This window comes from Mauremys reevesii, linkage group 18 (genome assembly GCF_016161935.1).
Source record: "Mauremys reevesii isolate NIE-2019 linkage group 18, ASM1616193v1, whole genome shotgun sequence".
NCBI lineage: Eukaryota > Metazoa > Chordata > Testudines > Geoemydidae > Mauremys > Mauremys reevesii.
In genome coordinates, this window is record NC_052640.1 from 18,258,501 (window position 1) to 18,270,817 (window position 12,317).

General features: G+C 57.2%; 1 protein-coding gene across 1 annotated transcript in view; it reads left to right on the forward strand.

Moving 5' to 3' along the window:
• Positions 1-11,833, forward strand: part of SLC25A1 (solute carrier family 25 member 1) — a 40,733-nt gene extending 28,900 nt beyond the window's left edge. Inside the window, exons 2-9 of the mRNA XM_039505723.1 lie at positions 147-254; positions 1,542-1,641; positions 3,122-3,260; positions 4,780-4,864; positions 5,550-5,654; positions 6,438-6,553; positions 7,554-7,627; positions 8,448-11,833. Coding sequence (XP_039361657.1) covers positions 147-254; positions 1,542-1,641; positions 3,122-3,260; positions 4,780-4,864; positions 5,550-5,654; positions 6,438-6,553; positions 7,554-7,627; positions 8,448-8,562 — 842 coding nt within the window. The 3' untranslated portion in view covers positions 8,563-11,833. The remainder of the gene's footprint in view (positions 1-146; positions 255-1,541; positions 1,642-3,121; positions 3,261-4,779; positions 4,865-5,549; positions 5,655-6,437; positions 6,554-7,553; positions 7,628-8,447) is intronic.
• The last annotated feature ends 484 nt before the right edge of the window (positions 11,834-12,317 follow it).

Consider the following 12,317-nt stretch of genomic DNA (forward strand, 5'->3'; position numbering starts at 1 on the left):
GTGCCTACCTGGGAGGTGACCCCACTCCCAGCTCTGGCTCCAAGCGCTGAAAGGCCGGGCTTGGGCAATTAGAAACGGGCATCCGGGAGGTGCTACTGAGATGCTGTGCAGTTCCCGGTTCGATCTCCCCCTCCTTGTTCTCCCAGGTGGTATTGCCGGTGGCATCGAGATCTGCATTACGTTCCCTACGGAGTATGTGAAGACTCAGCTACAGCTGGATGAGAAAGCCAACCCGCCCCGGTACAAAGGCATCGGTAAGTCCAGAGCCTGGCAGCCGTGGGCACAGAGACTGGAGTAGGGATCATACCAGGGGACTGGCAATTTGTGTCAGGGGCTATTGGAGCCACTGCAGCCAGTAGTTCACTGCCAGCTCCAGGTGGGCTGAGGTGCTAGGCAGAGACTGGCACCGGTGGGTGTGCATCACTACGTGGGGCGGGGGTGAGCTGGGTCTTCAGGTGCCCCTCACAAAAGGATCCTCCCTTGGAACTTGAGGGCCTGCCTCCTTCCTGTCCCACAAGGGGGGGAGAAGCCGTTTCAGGGTACAGTGGGTGGCTCAGAGCGCTGGGCCATCGGGTCTGACGTCCTGCCCCCACCAGGCCCCAGAAGCTGAGGCTTCGCAGTTAGATGAGCGCTCCCGTCTAACAGACCTGGCCAGTTGCGCAATGCAGCACCACCTGTTGTCATTGAGGGAGACGGCATGTGCATGAGAGCCCTGTTGGCGGTAGCCTGGTTGGGTGCCCAGGCTGGAGGAGTTCCAGGGATGACGGCCTCATTCCAGCCCGGGACGACTGGCAGGCGTACTTCACTGGCAGGATCATAACCTTGTACTTATGTACAGGCTGCATTGCGGTGTGCTGTACTGTATCCCCGCTGGACTCTGCTGCTTGCCCTCCAGCCTGGCCCCAGCTGACAGTGTAACAGTCACTGGGGTGAGAGAGAACCCAGCTGGCTCGGGGAGAGACTGCAGGGAGCGTGGTTACAGAGCCCCTGGCTTAGTGTCTGGCTTGGAACCAGCTCCTGAGGATCTGCAGCAACATGGCTTCTGACTTGCTGAGTTCAGGGCTGAACAGAGCCCTGTGCCATTCTCCCTTCCTGGATCAGCTCTGCAAAGGGCTGGGCATTGCCCTGTTCTAGCTAGGGAGGCTGAGTCGTGTAGCCAGGCACCTGCTGCATGTGACTCAAACTTCACCGGGGGGGACTCAAATCAGGACTTCACGTTCCACAGCCGCAACACGCTGGAGGGGGAGGGGAAATCCATTAACTGCAGCAACGTTGGGGTCCTGGCCTCCTTGGCTTCAGCGACGAGACGAACACGTCCGCTAGGACAGGGCCGGGGTTCTCTCTGATGGTGCGTTTGCAGCCTGGCGCCACGTTACCCAAGCTGTTCTGCCCTGGCACTCGCCCACCCTGCCCTGTGCGCTCTGGCTGTTACCCATGGACAGCAGGGAGTGTGCGGCCCGGGGAGAGCCCCAACGGTGGAAGGGGATGCCGTGCTGGCTTGGCGGCCCGGCTAAACCCCTCTTTCCGTGCCTTCTCCCCAGCGGACTGCGTGAAGCAGACTGTCCAGGGCCATGGAGTGAAGGGGCTGTATCGAGGCCTCAGCTCACTGGTGTATGGCTCCATCCCAAAGGCTGCCGTGAGGTAAGGCGCTCCGGCGGTGACTTCCGGCCTTGCCCCTGAGGCGTTCGCTGAAACTGCAATTGACAATCTGAGCCCAGGTGATCCCACCCACCAGCCCCCCAAACAAGCGGATGAGAAACCCCATAGGAGTCCCTTGGCATGGCCCCTTCTCCCCATCTTGGGTGTGGGGGTCCATCTCGCCCAGCCTCTCCGCAGTGCAGCCCTGCCATAAAAGCCAGGCACTCAGGCTAGCAGGCCGGCGGGCCAGGGACATGCCTCCTGCAAAGGAGCACAGTGCAGGGTCTGTCCGTGGCGCTCCCTGAGGGCTGCCTGCCATGGAGCGATTGGCATCGCTTGCCTGTGTCTGGAGGTGGCCTCATGTTTGGGGAAGTGCTGAGGCAGCTCGGTCCTGCTGTGGGGAGGGGAGGGGATGACTCGGGGTAGTTTGGGATGTACCCGCAGAAGGTTGCCATCAAGGTGGGTCTGGCCAGTGTGCCCAGTTCCCTGGCAGGGGGTGGGATTGCCTCCCGGGATGGCTGTTCCCTTTGGGATGGATTGAGAAAACCATCTTGCTCTTAGCAAGACCAGCCTGAGTGGCCGCTGCCGGAGGGCTGGCTCCGGGGAGCTCCCTGTCTGCCAGCAGGCCTTGCTGTGGGGAGCTCCCCTGAGGCACTGCCAGCAGTGTGCTCCTTGGGAGCTCCCAGCTCCTCCAGGCTGAGCCTTTCCCAGCAGCACGCACTGTAGGGAGTGGGGGGACGTTGCTGGCCCTGGCTGCTGCGGCCTCCGCCGCCTCTGCTGCCTTCTCTCTACCCGCTGCCAATGAAGAACCAATAGCTAATAGCTGTCAGCAGTCGCAGCCTGCTCGGATGGGGGAGTCAGGCGCACTGCCACCCCCCTTCCCCTGGGCTTTCTGGCTTATCATGTTCGCAGGTGCCTGCCTTCCCAGGAGAATGGTGTGTGGGCATCTGGGCTTCGCCCCGGGGGAGGGCATGAGATGGGTGTTTGGAGCCAAGGAGCTACAGAGGGGCTTGGCCAGGGAGTCACTTCCTGCGGCAGCCTCCCCCCAGGTCCAGGCCAGGGGAAAGAAGAGTCAGTCCTATTCAGAGAGCTCCAAAGGCACCTTCCCCCTCCTGGGGGTCCCTGGCTCTCTCTCCCTCACAGCCAGAGCCCCCTCAGCCTCTGCAGCTGTGGTGTGGCAGGAGGGAGTGCAGCTAGTCTGCTCTGGGTTGTGCTGCCCCCTAACCAGCCTCTGGGGGGCACAGAAGTGCAGCCCCCCACCCCCACCCGGTATCCCTGTGCTCCCAGCTCCCCTGGAGACGATCCAAAGGCCAGACCCGTGGCTCCATGGCGGGATGCCCGTGGGGCACGGTGGGAGCTTCCAGCCGAGCTAGTTGGCCCAGCTGCACTAGACGCTGGCTAGCCCTGGCCCCGTCCCTGTGCCCAGCAGCTGTGTCTGCCCAGTCCACTGGGGTTTGCATTGGCTGCCGTTCTCCCCGGCCAGGTTCGGCATGTTCGAGTTCCTCAGCAACCACATGAGAGACGAGAAAGGCAACCTGAACAGCAAGCGCGGGCTGCTGTGCGGCCTGGGAGCCGGGGTGGCCGAGGCCGTGGTGGTGGTGTGTCCCATGGAGACCATAAAGGTACCTCTGATCCCTGGTCTGAGAATGAGTCACAGAATAGGGGGAGACCAGGGGCGACGACTTCGGAGGGGATGGGGGAAGCCAAGGAGGAAGCACCATTGCCCTGTGAGCGCCTCCTGCTGTCAGCCCCAGAGCTAGCCTGCTGGGCGCTCTCTGTCTTGTTGGAGCAGGGTATTAACCCAGCACAGCCTCTGCTCTGCTCCCCGCCTGGCGTCGCACAGGGAGCTGTACTGTACATTGGTGCTTCTGCCCAGATGAAATGTCCATGGGCTTCAGGTGCCCACTAGTGGTGAACGGGCAGAGATGCAGGGAAAGTCTGCGTGTGGGCGTTCCCTCTCGTCTCGCCTGTTGGTGGGAAATGTTAGCAAGAGCTCAGACAGGATCTGGTTTTTCCTGAGGCCCATATCTCCTGCAGTGAATGGCGGCTCTTCTCTCCAAGGCCAGCCTTTGTGGCCTGACCCCAGAATCTGTCAGGTATTAATGCGATGAAATATATGCTTAGCCACACCAATGCACTTGCTGGCAGAAGTAAATACAGCACAGTGCATGAAATACCTTGCTGAGGCTCCATGGCAGCAAAGGGCATTTTGCATCGTTGTTGCTTCTGATTCATTGCCAGGCTGCCCCATGCCATGAGGTCATTTTGCTATCTCTGCTCTTTTCCCCCGGTGTTATACTCAGGTTTTTTTTTCTCCTTGCTTTGTAACTCCCAGGCCCAGATTCAGAAATAATGCATGGCCTGGAAATCCTGTTCAGTTCTCAGTAAAATGTGCCCTTCTCAGTGATATCTGGACACAAACGCTTCCTACACAGTGTAACATGAGAGCCGGGGGCTGGGCTGGAAAACTGGCCTCTGCTTGCATGACTCTCTTCAGCGTTATCCTCAGAAGAGGCTGAGAGCTGTGAGCAGCAGCAGGACTGGGACTCAGAAGTCTGTCCCCAGCTCTGCCACTGACTTACTGTGTGACCCCAGGCACGTCCCTTCACTTCTCTGCTCCTCAAAGCTCCCATCTGCAAAGTGGGGATAAATAGATGGACCCTCCTTTGCAAAGTGATCCTTGGCTGAAAGCTGCTCGATAAGGGTGAAGGGACTGTTATTTACTGACATGATGTTATGTGCTCTCACGGGTGACCAATAGCTCTTCCCATCCTGGGACTTCCAGACTCTCCCCTTCCAGGTGCCGACCCTTGTGTGTTCCAAGTATTCCAGACCTAGCTGCAGTCCTTTGTGCTAGACTGCATGGGTCCCTCCCCTTCCTGACTGCCTGTGGAGTGCATTAGCAAACACTTACGCAGTTGCAGATAAACTTCGGACAGAGGTTTTTGTTCCGCTCTGGAGTGGTATTAGTAGGGTGCTGCCCCAGGTAAGCTGCTGAATCCCTGAGCAGAGCCCGGCTGCCAGGCATCCGACTGGGATGTTCGGGCTCCTATAGCTTGAGGGATGGGGCGAGGGGCTGGGGGGAGTCTCTTCACGCGCAGATTGGGATTAACAACAAGTCCTAACCTTCTCTCCCCCCAGGTGAAGTTTATCCATGACCAGTGCTCCCCCAAACCGAAGTACCGCGGCTTCTTCCACGGCGTGCGGGAGATCATCCGCGAGCAGGGTGAGGGCCCTGGCGTGGCCTCCGCTCCGCGTTACCCTTGCGTGCAGTGTGCAAGGCCCCGCAACGCTGGCACGGGGGGGCTGGGTTGTGAACTGCCTCCTCCCACCAGAGTGGGAGACTGGTCTGTGAGCTGCCAAGGCAGCCAGCACTGTAAGGCCTTGAAAAACACTGGCTCCCAACTGTCCGCTTGTCCCTCAGGTGGTCTGGTTCTTGGGGGACTTGCTTCCCAGGCCCAAACACCTTTCCTTTCCCAGCCCAGACAGGGGAACGCAGTGTGGCCCTGTCAGCGTGCCCATGGGAGGCCAAACGACAGATGGTTCTAGCTATGACGGGCCACCAAAGCCACACAGAGCCAGCCTCACCCCACTGCCAATGAGAGGAAATGCCTCTCTCCCCCCACCCCCGCTATTAAGAGGGCTTGTCGGGGGTGGGATTCGAACCCATGCCTCCAGAGGAGACTGTGACCGGAACGCAGCGCCTTAGCCCGCTCGGCCAGCCTGACGGCAGGGCCAAGTGGGTGGGGCGTGAGGAAGAGCTGGACTCTGTGCTGTGGGCCCCGCCGGGACGGGGGTATGAATGGGGGAAAGGGGAGGTTGTGTTGAAGGCCTGGGGTTGGTGGTGGTCCTGGGAGACCAGTGTCATGCTGCTTCCCCTCCTCGAACGCTGCCCCTTCTCCCTGCCGCAGGTCTGAAGGGAACCTACCAGGGTTTAACCGCTACTGTCCTCAAACAAGGATCAAACCAGGCCATTCGCTTCTTCGTCATGACGGCGCTCAGGAACTGGTACAAAGGTACCCGGCTCTGCCTCGCCCCCGCGTCTCCACACTGGGCCCTGCCTCTTGCAGGTGGAGAGCCACCCAGCCCGGTGACCTGCTGCAGCCAGGGCAGGCTCTGGCTTCTCCAGCCTCGGCTGAGCTCCCTCCGAGTGAAACGCGCCCACCACCAGTTTCTTGTGGGGTCACTTTGACAAGACTGAGGAAGGGCCCGGGGCAGGGCAGAGCTGGGGAGAAGGGAAGCTGGGTTAAAAGCCCAGGGGGATGCAGATGGCGAGTAAGCGGGGACTCTAATGGGATCTGTTCACAGCATCTCCTCCACTGTGCCCCTGCTCGCACCTGCCTGCTGCAGTATACACGTATCTCCTGCGCACACTCAACGCCCCTACCCCTGCCCACACACACTGGGCCCGGGCCCCTTTCGACAGTCTGTTCAGAACTAAACCAGCAGGGGGCACTTTCCCGCCCACTCACTGCTCGGCCTGCCCTGGCCTAGGCTTGCGCGTTCCCTGCCTTCCGACCTGTGGGGTCTGAGGGCTCTTGTTTGCTTTAAAATCTCCGAAAATCTCTGACTCTCTTGGCCCCTCCCTCTTCTCCAGCTGCATTGGGGGCCCCCGTTCCTTTCACCGCCCCTCATTGCGCCCCCTGCCTGTCGGGGCCTTTGCAGCTCTCACGTGCAGCGTCACTCAGTGACGTCCCTGCGCGCTCCCACCTCTTGGTGCTCATGAGCTCTGTCCTTGTCTCTCTCTCCCCACTTTTTCCCTCCGCCTGCCCCCTTTGTGTCGCTCTCCTACTTCCCAGGGGATGATCCCAACAAGGTCATAAACCCCCTCGTCACCGGGATATTTGGGGCCATTGCTGGAGCGGCTAGCGTCTTTGGCAACACCCCCCTGGATGTGGTGAAAACCAGAATGCAGGTACAGCGTGTGGCCCCTGGGCTTCTGCTGAGACCCCTTAATTTGCCTCTGGGTGCTCCATGTCTACTGCTCTCATGTGGACCATAGCCGCTGGGCCAAGCGCCGAAATGGGGACATGGCTAAGTGCCCTACGGCGCCCTCCCGATGGAGGAGCAGGAGCTGGAACTGAGACTGCTCCCCACCAAGGCCCTGTCTGCCCTAGAGAATGACAGCTGGGGTGCCTGGCCCGATGGGCGAGCGAGGCCCAGGGCAGCAGTGTGTCCACACTAGCCATGCTGTGCTCTGTGGCTGTGGTCACCCTACCCTCTGTGGGGTCACACTACCCTCTGGGGACCTGAATAATGGCCAGCGATTGGCTCCTAGGCAGACCAGGCCCAGGGCTCCCCTGTGCTAGAGGAACGTGGCGTGTTCCTCTCCTGGCAGTCCCATAGCCCAGTGATGCTCAGACCTCAGTGGTTCAGGAGCCAAATCAGCGTTGCCTGAAAGAGCCACAGTCATGTGAATTCATGGCTTCGTTTACCAGTTGTGTATTATTCTCCCAGCAAAGTGACTGACCATGTATTATTATTTTATCAGCTGTGGCTGCTTAATCGCATAGTAAAAGCATCCTGATTGGTTAATTAGTTGGCTAATAATTAAATCACACCGCGTTTTAATAACATGGGCTGCAAAGAGACGCATTAAAGAGCCACCTGCGGCTTGCGAGCCTCAGTGTGAGCGTCCCTGCCATAGCATCCACCCAAAAACACCTGCAGTGGGGCATAGGCCTGGCCACTGCTATTTGGGTTAGACCCCGTCTAAGCTCCATGCAGACCTCCTCGGGGCCAGGCTCCCACACAATCAGGCTGGCGAGGATGGAGGTCACTGCTGTGACAGCTCCAGCCCTAGAGCCCTTCCGGAATCTCCCAGGACAGCGCCATGGCTTGTGGGAGCTGTGCTGGGAACTGTGGCATAGATCCCACCATTACAGGTCTCTGACCTTTCTCTGTGCTTCCTCTAGGGGCTTGAAGCGCACAAGTACAAGAGCACCTGGGACTGCGCCTACCAGATCATGAAATACGAAGGGCCCATTGCGTGAGTCTGGCATCTCATTTTCATGCAAGGGGCTCAGGGCGGGGTGAATGTAGGGAAAGAGGGACAATCCCTCCCCTGCAGCCGAGTGCTGGCGAAGCAGTTCAGACACGTATGGTGAAATGGGAAGCAGTGCCATAGGAGGCAAAGGGATCCGTCACCATCATGGTTGAAAGGCACCTTACAGTGGGATTTGCAGAAGGGGGAGCAGGTCACTGGCACACGAGAAGAGGGAGCCTGTCCCTTAGGCATAGGGGACGAGATGGGAAAGGCAAGGGCCTGGTGAATGGTAGGAGTAGCAGTGAGCCCTGGCTGTGAGAGGAGGAGGGGAGAGAGACTTGTATGGACTTTATTAGCCTCTCTACACATGCCACAGAAGCCCAGGCCCAGAGCCTCAGCTAGTGTAAAATCAGGGAAGCCAACGGTGACCCACCCCCCGAGGAATCTCAAGAAGTGGGTGGTGTGGAGAGCGGATCCTGTGACAGGAGCGGGGCAGTTGGCCAGAAAGCCCTGACTGGGAATCTTAATAAGTTTGGGGTCTCTGGGTGGGGTTTACCGGGCGGGAAGCAGCCCTTCCCCAAGCCCCTTTCATTCCAGCAGAGACTGGGCCGGTCCCCGCTCGTGCGGAGTGTGAAGGTGGAGGGGGGCGGGAGGCTGAGCTGGAGAGCAGGGTGATTCTCACAAAGTGTGGCTGCAGAGCATTGCCACCATTTTACCCCAGGCTGTCTGCTCTGCCAGAGATGGCTGGGAGCGGCTGGGCTAGGCCTGCTCCCAGGCCTGCGTGGGGCTCTCTGCTTACCCATCACCTCTCCTCTCCTGGCAGGTTCTACAAGGGCACTGTGCCTCGTCTGGGCCGGGTCTGTCTGGATGTGGCCATCGTCTTTGTCATCTACGACGAAGTGGTCAAGGCCCTCAACAAGGTTTGGAAAACCGACTGAGCCTGCCCGCAGCCCAGGGCAGCAGCACCGTCTCCTCCACCACCGCGGGGCAACAGCTGGAGAAAGATGACCAACCCGGGAGGAATCATACGGACATTTCACCAGGAGCGGTGCCAAGGTTCAAGTCTCCTGCTTGTGTGAAAGCAGGGAGCTAGCCCTGTGCCCAGCCAGTCAGGCCCATGTCAAACCCTGACCACCTTTATTTATAGGAACAAACTGTGGAGTAGTTTAAATTATTGATCATGTGCTAAAATGATGGGGCAGGGGGAGGGGAATCTATCTGCAAACTTTGCAAAGACCGGCTCTGCCAGCCTGGGGGCGGAGGGGGCGGGGGAATAGGTCAGTGCCCAAAAGGGAGAAGAGAGGCCAGGATTCTCCAGCCAGATTAGAACTCAGTCCACGTTTCCTTTTGCCTTTGAGAAAACAGAGCCAAGCTAGCAAAGGTTTCCACTGAGCTCACTGCCATCTCCCTGCCTCTCCCAGCAGGAGGCGCTGGCTGCAGGGGAGCGATTGCATGTCCCTGGCTCTGGGGAGCTCGCTGCTACTCCAGCCCCATCCTATACCTGTAGGAGGCGCTCTAGGGAATGGCTGCGAGCCACTCATGGCTAGTCCAGACCCAGTCTCGAGAAGCAGGGGTCGCTAGCGGGGATGGCTCCAGGTGCCCCTACCAGAGCTGCCAAGTGCCTCAGTCGCAGCATTTTATTGTGGGAGTCACTAGGGCCAAAGAGGATTGCTCGTGAAGTGAGCTGCATGACACACATTGGCCCTTTAGCCTCTAGTTTAAGCCAGAAAGCTGAGTGGAGGCCCCTTGGGGCAGGCAATGTCCCTGCCTCCTTGAGTCAGACAGCGTGATCCAGACACGCGCCTTCCTGTGGGAGCTTTGCCTGCCCAGCCACCTCCCCTGGAGGAGAGAGGAAATCCGCCCTGTACAGCCTCCTGGGAGCACTGAGGGGCTTTGCTATGGAATCTGCAAGGAACCCAGTGCCCAGAACATGTCCTCTACCATCCCAGCCCCTCGCACAGGCTCCTGGCGGTGCGGTAGAGACCCTGCACTGCATGGTGGTGCCTTCCTTTTCCTTTTCCTGGCTGAGGAAACTCATTCCCGGGGTGTGAAATTCCAGCCTAGAGTTACCAGGTTCCTCACCTCTCTAACAGAGGCACCTTGTTTACATGTGAGAGGAGCGTGAGAAAGGTGAAGTGCTCGCCTGCCACTTGACCTTCTCTGATTAAACTGCCTCCTTCCACTCTGCCTCACCACCCCCATCCCCTCCGCTCCATACTCCAGTGCTGAGAGCCAGGCAAGTACCTAGCTAGACTAAATGAACTTCACACGTCGTTATTAACACTTGTACTGTATCCCCGGGGGACAGGGACCCTGTCCTTGCCCAGTGCCAAGAGCTCATAATGGTTCCAGTGCAGATTTGTGCCAAAATCGTGTGTCTGTCTACAACAGTTATGCAGGGGTTTGTCTGTCTGTCTGTACTGTCAGTGACAAATGCAGCCTTAACACTATCGGATGCGCAAGCGAAGAAGGAAAGCACAGGGAAGAGTCACTTTCCGGCTCTCTGCTCGCAAGCCATTGAGTTTTTTTTGCATTTGCAACTTGAATAAAATAAGAGCCTCGCTTTAGAACACACTTCAGAATTGAACCAGGATCTGTAAAGCCAGCAATCAACCCTTATGTGCCCACGCACATGTGCTCACACCCTGATGCGTATGATATTGCATTTACAATCATGTTCTACAGTAACAGTCCCTGGCAGCCCACAATGATCTCACTGTAGCATCTGTAGCCCCCATTGTACCAGGCTGACTAGGCAGTGGTTACCACGCTGGCAGCCGAGGCAGATGCTTAGTTTTTGTTCCTTCTAATATTTGAGTCCAAGGGTTTCTTTTCAAGCTGACTTGTGTAAAATGTGTTAATGTTGCGCTTGCAGCTGCATGCTGGAGTGACTCTTGCCATTTTCATGGCCAAATGGGGGCGCTCGGGTGAGCACCCCAACAATAAACCAAAGTTGCCTGTTAACAAGTCTCCATTGCTCTGTGTGGGTCAAAGGCAGCCCTGGGTCTGTTGCAATTTAAGCCTTTTGCTCGCATCTCTTCAACCACTGAGAGCCCCCCACCCCACCCTTGTGTTCTGGATGAGCAAAGGGATCCAGGAGGGGACCCCAGGCCCCAAACCACTGGTGAATGCATTTTGCCAATGCAGCTAGCTATACTGCTGTGACACGGGAATGATGATGTGTTCTGTTACACTGGCTGCAGATCATTTGACATGTTAGCCCATGTATGCTGTAGTCTCCTTTACCAAGTGTCTCCCCTCCTAATTCCAGGGTACTTACCCTGGGATTGCACTGGTCACCATTAGGTTCCGAAAAGGCTGGGAACTCTTCCTCTCCTCCCCTGTTTTGTGTTTACCATCCAGTTCAGTCCATTGCCTCAGCATTGTGCTGATAAGGGAATGAGATTTGATGTCCTGTCTGGTCCCTGACTCTTCTCAGATGCTCCCGTAGCACATTAAGAATGAGATTCTGAATGACTAAAAACTAAACTGGACTGTTTCTTGGGCTCAATGGAAATGTCCAAGAGCTGATGCTGTAAAATCCTTGCTCAGGTGAGTAGATCCCTTGACTGTGGTGCTGCTAGTGAGGGGATCTGAAAGCCAAGCTGGGTTCTTCATGCCTCCTGACTTCAATGATGGGAGCAAAGATTGTGGCCTAAATGCAATACAATGAAAATCAGAGAGTGGGGGTGGGTGGGTGCTGAGTGGAAGAGGAGGACATTTGGGAAAGGCCCTCCCTACTGGAGACTAGGTAGGGTCTTTTCCTGCAGGACCAATGAATTATTTCCTGTGTTGCTTCTTGTTGTTTGGCTTCTTCAGGCCTCAGAGGAGCTGCTCCCTCCCGAAGCTGCCTTTGGGCTAGAAAGAGACGCTACCAGACAGCTGCCTAGTGCAGGGTCGAGAACTGCTGCCACCGGGCTCCCCTCGGGATGTGGGAGCCACTGTTTCCTTTAGTCACATGCTCTAGGGCAGACTCTACCTGGAGTGACATTTTATGGGTGTGGGCCATTGCCTGACACCTATCTCTCGGGGTGGGTGCCAGAGCCTGGAGAAAGCTCAGCATAGGCGTGTGTGCACTGTGTTGTCTCTTTGCCTCTGCCTTGGCAGAGTCTGTGTGCTCTGTCTCTTCTACACGTGTTGTCAGCCCCTGCTGCTTTCTCAGGTTTTACTGCATTCAGAGATTATGTAATAAACTGAAACCTGCTGCAAGCTGGATGTCTGTCTCTCCTTTCTTTTCTGGTGTCTGTGTATCTGCTTTTTTTGGTCATGGATGCCTCTGAATCACATGGCATCAAAGCGCTGGTTAATTTCAAGAATGGAGTATGTGTAGTATCAAAGTTCAGAATTCAAGGGAATTCTCTTAATGAGCACCCCCCGATGGGGAGAGAAATGTGCTGATTAAGTAGTCTGGTGTTCTGATCAGAGTGCCATGCTGCAGCCATCTGCTGTACTGTTGAACACTCACTTTTATCTGGGGAATCACTAGACACGGTGCCAGTTAGCTAACCGAAGGATTAACGCCTTCTGCATCTGGAGCAGAGCAGGGATGCAGCATGAAATGAACAAAGGCACGGTGGTGAATGTGATGCTTACTGCAGCTGCCTGTTCTTCCAAGAGATGCAAATTACCCCCAGAAGTTTGCGGGAGAGACACAGCCGTCTCTCTGCTGCTGTGTGCATCTCGAAGAGCCCAG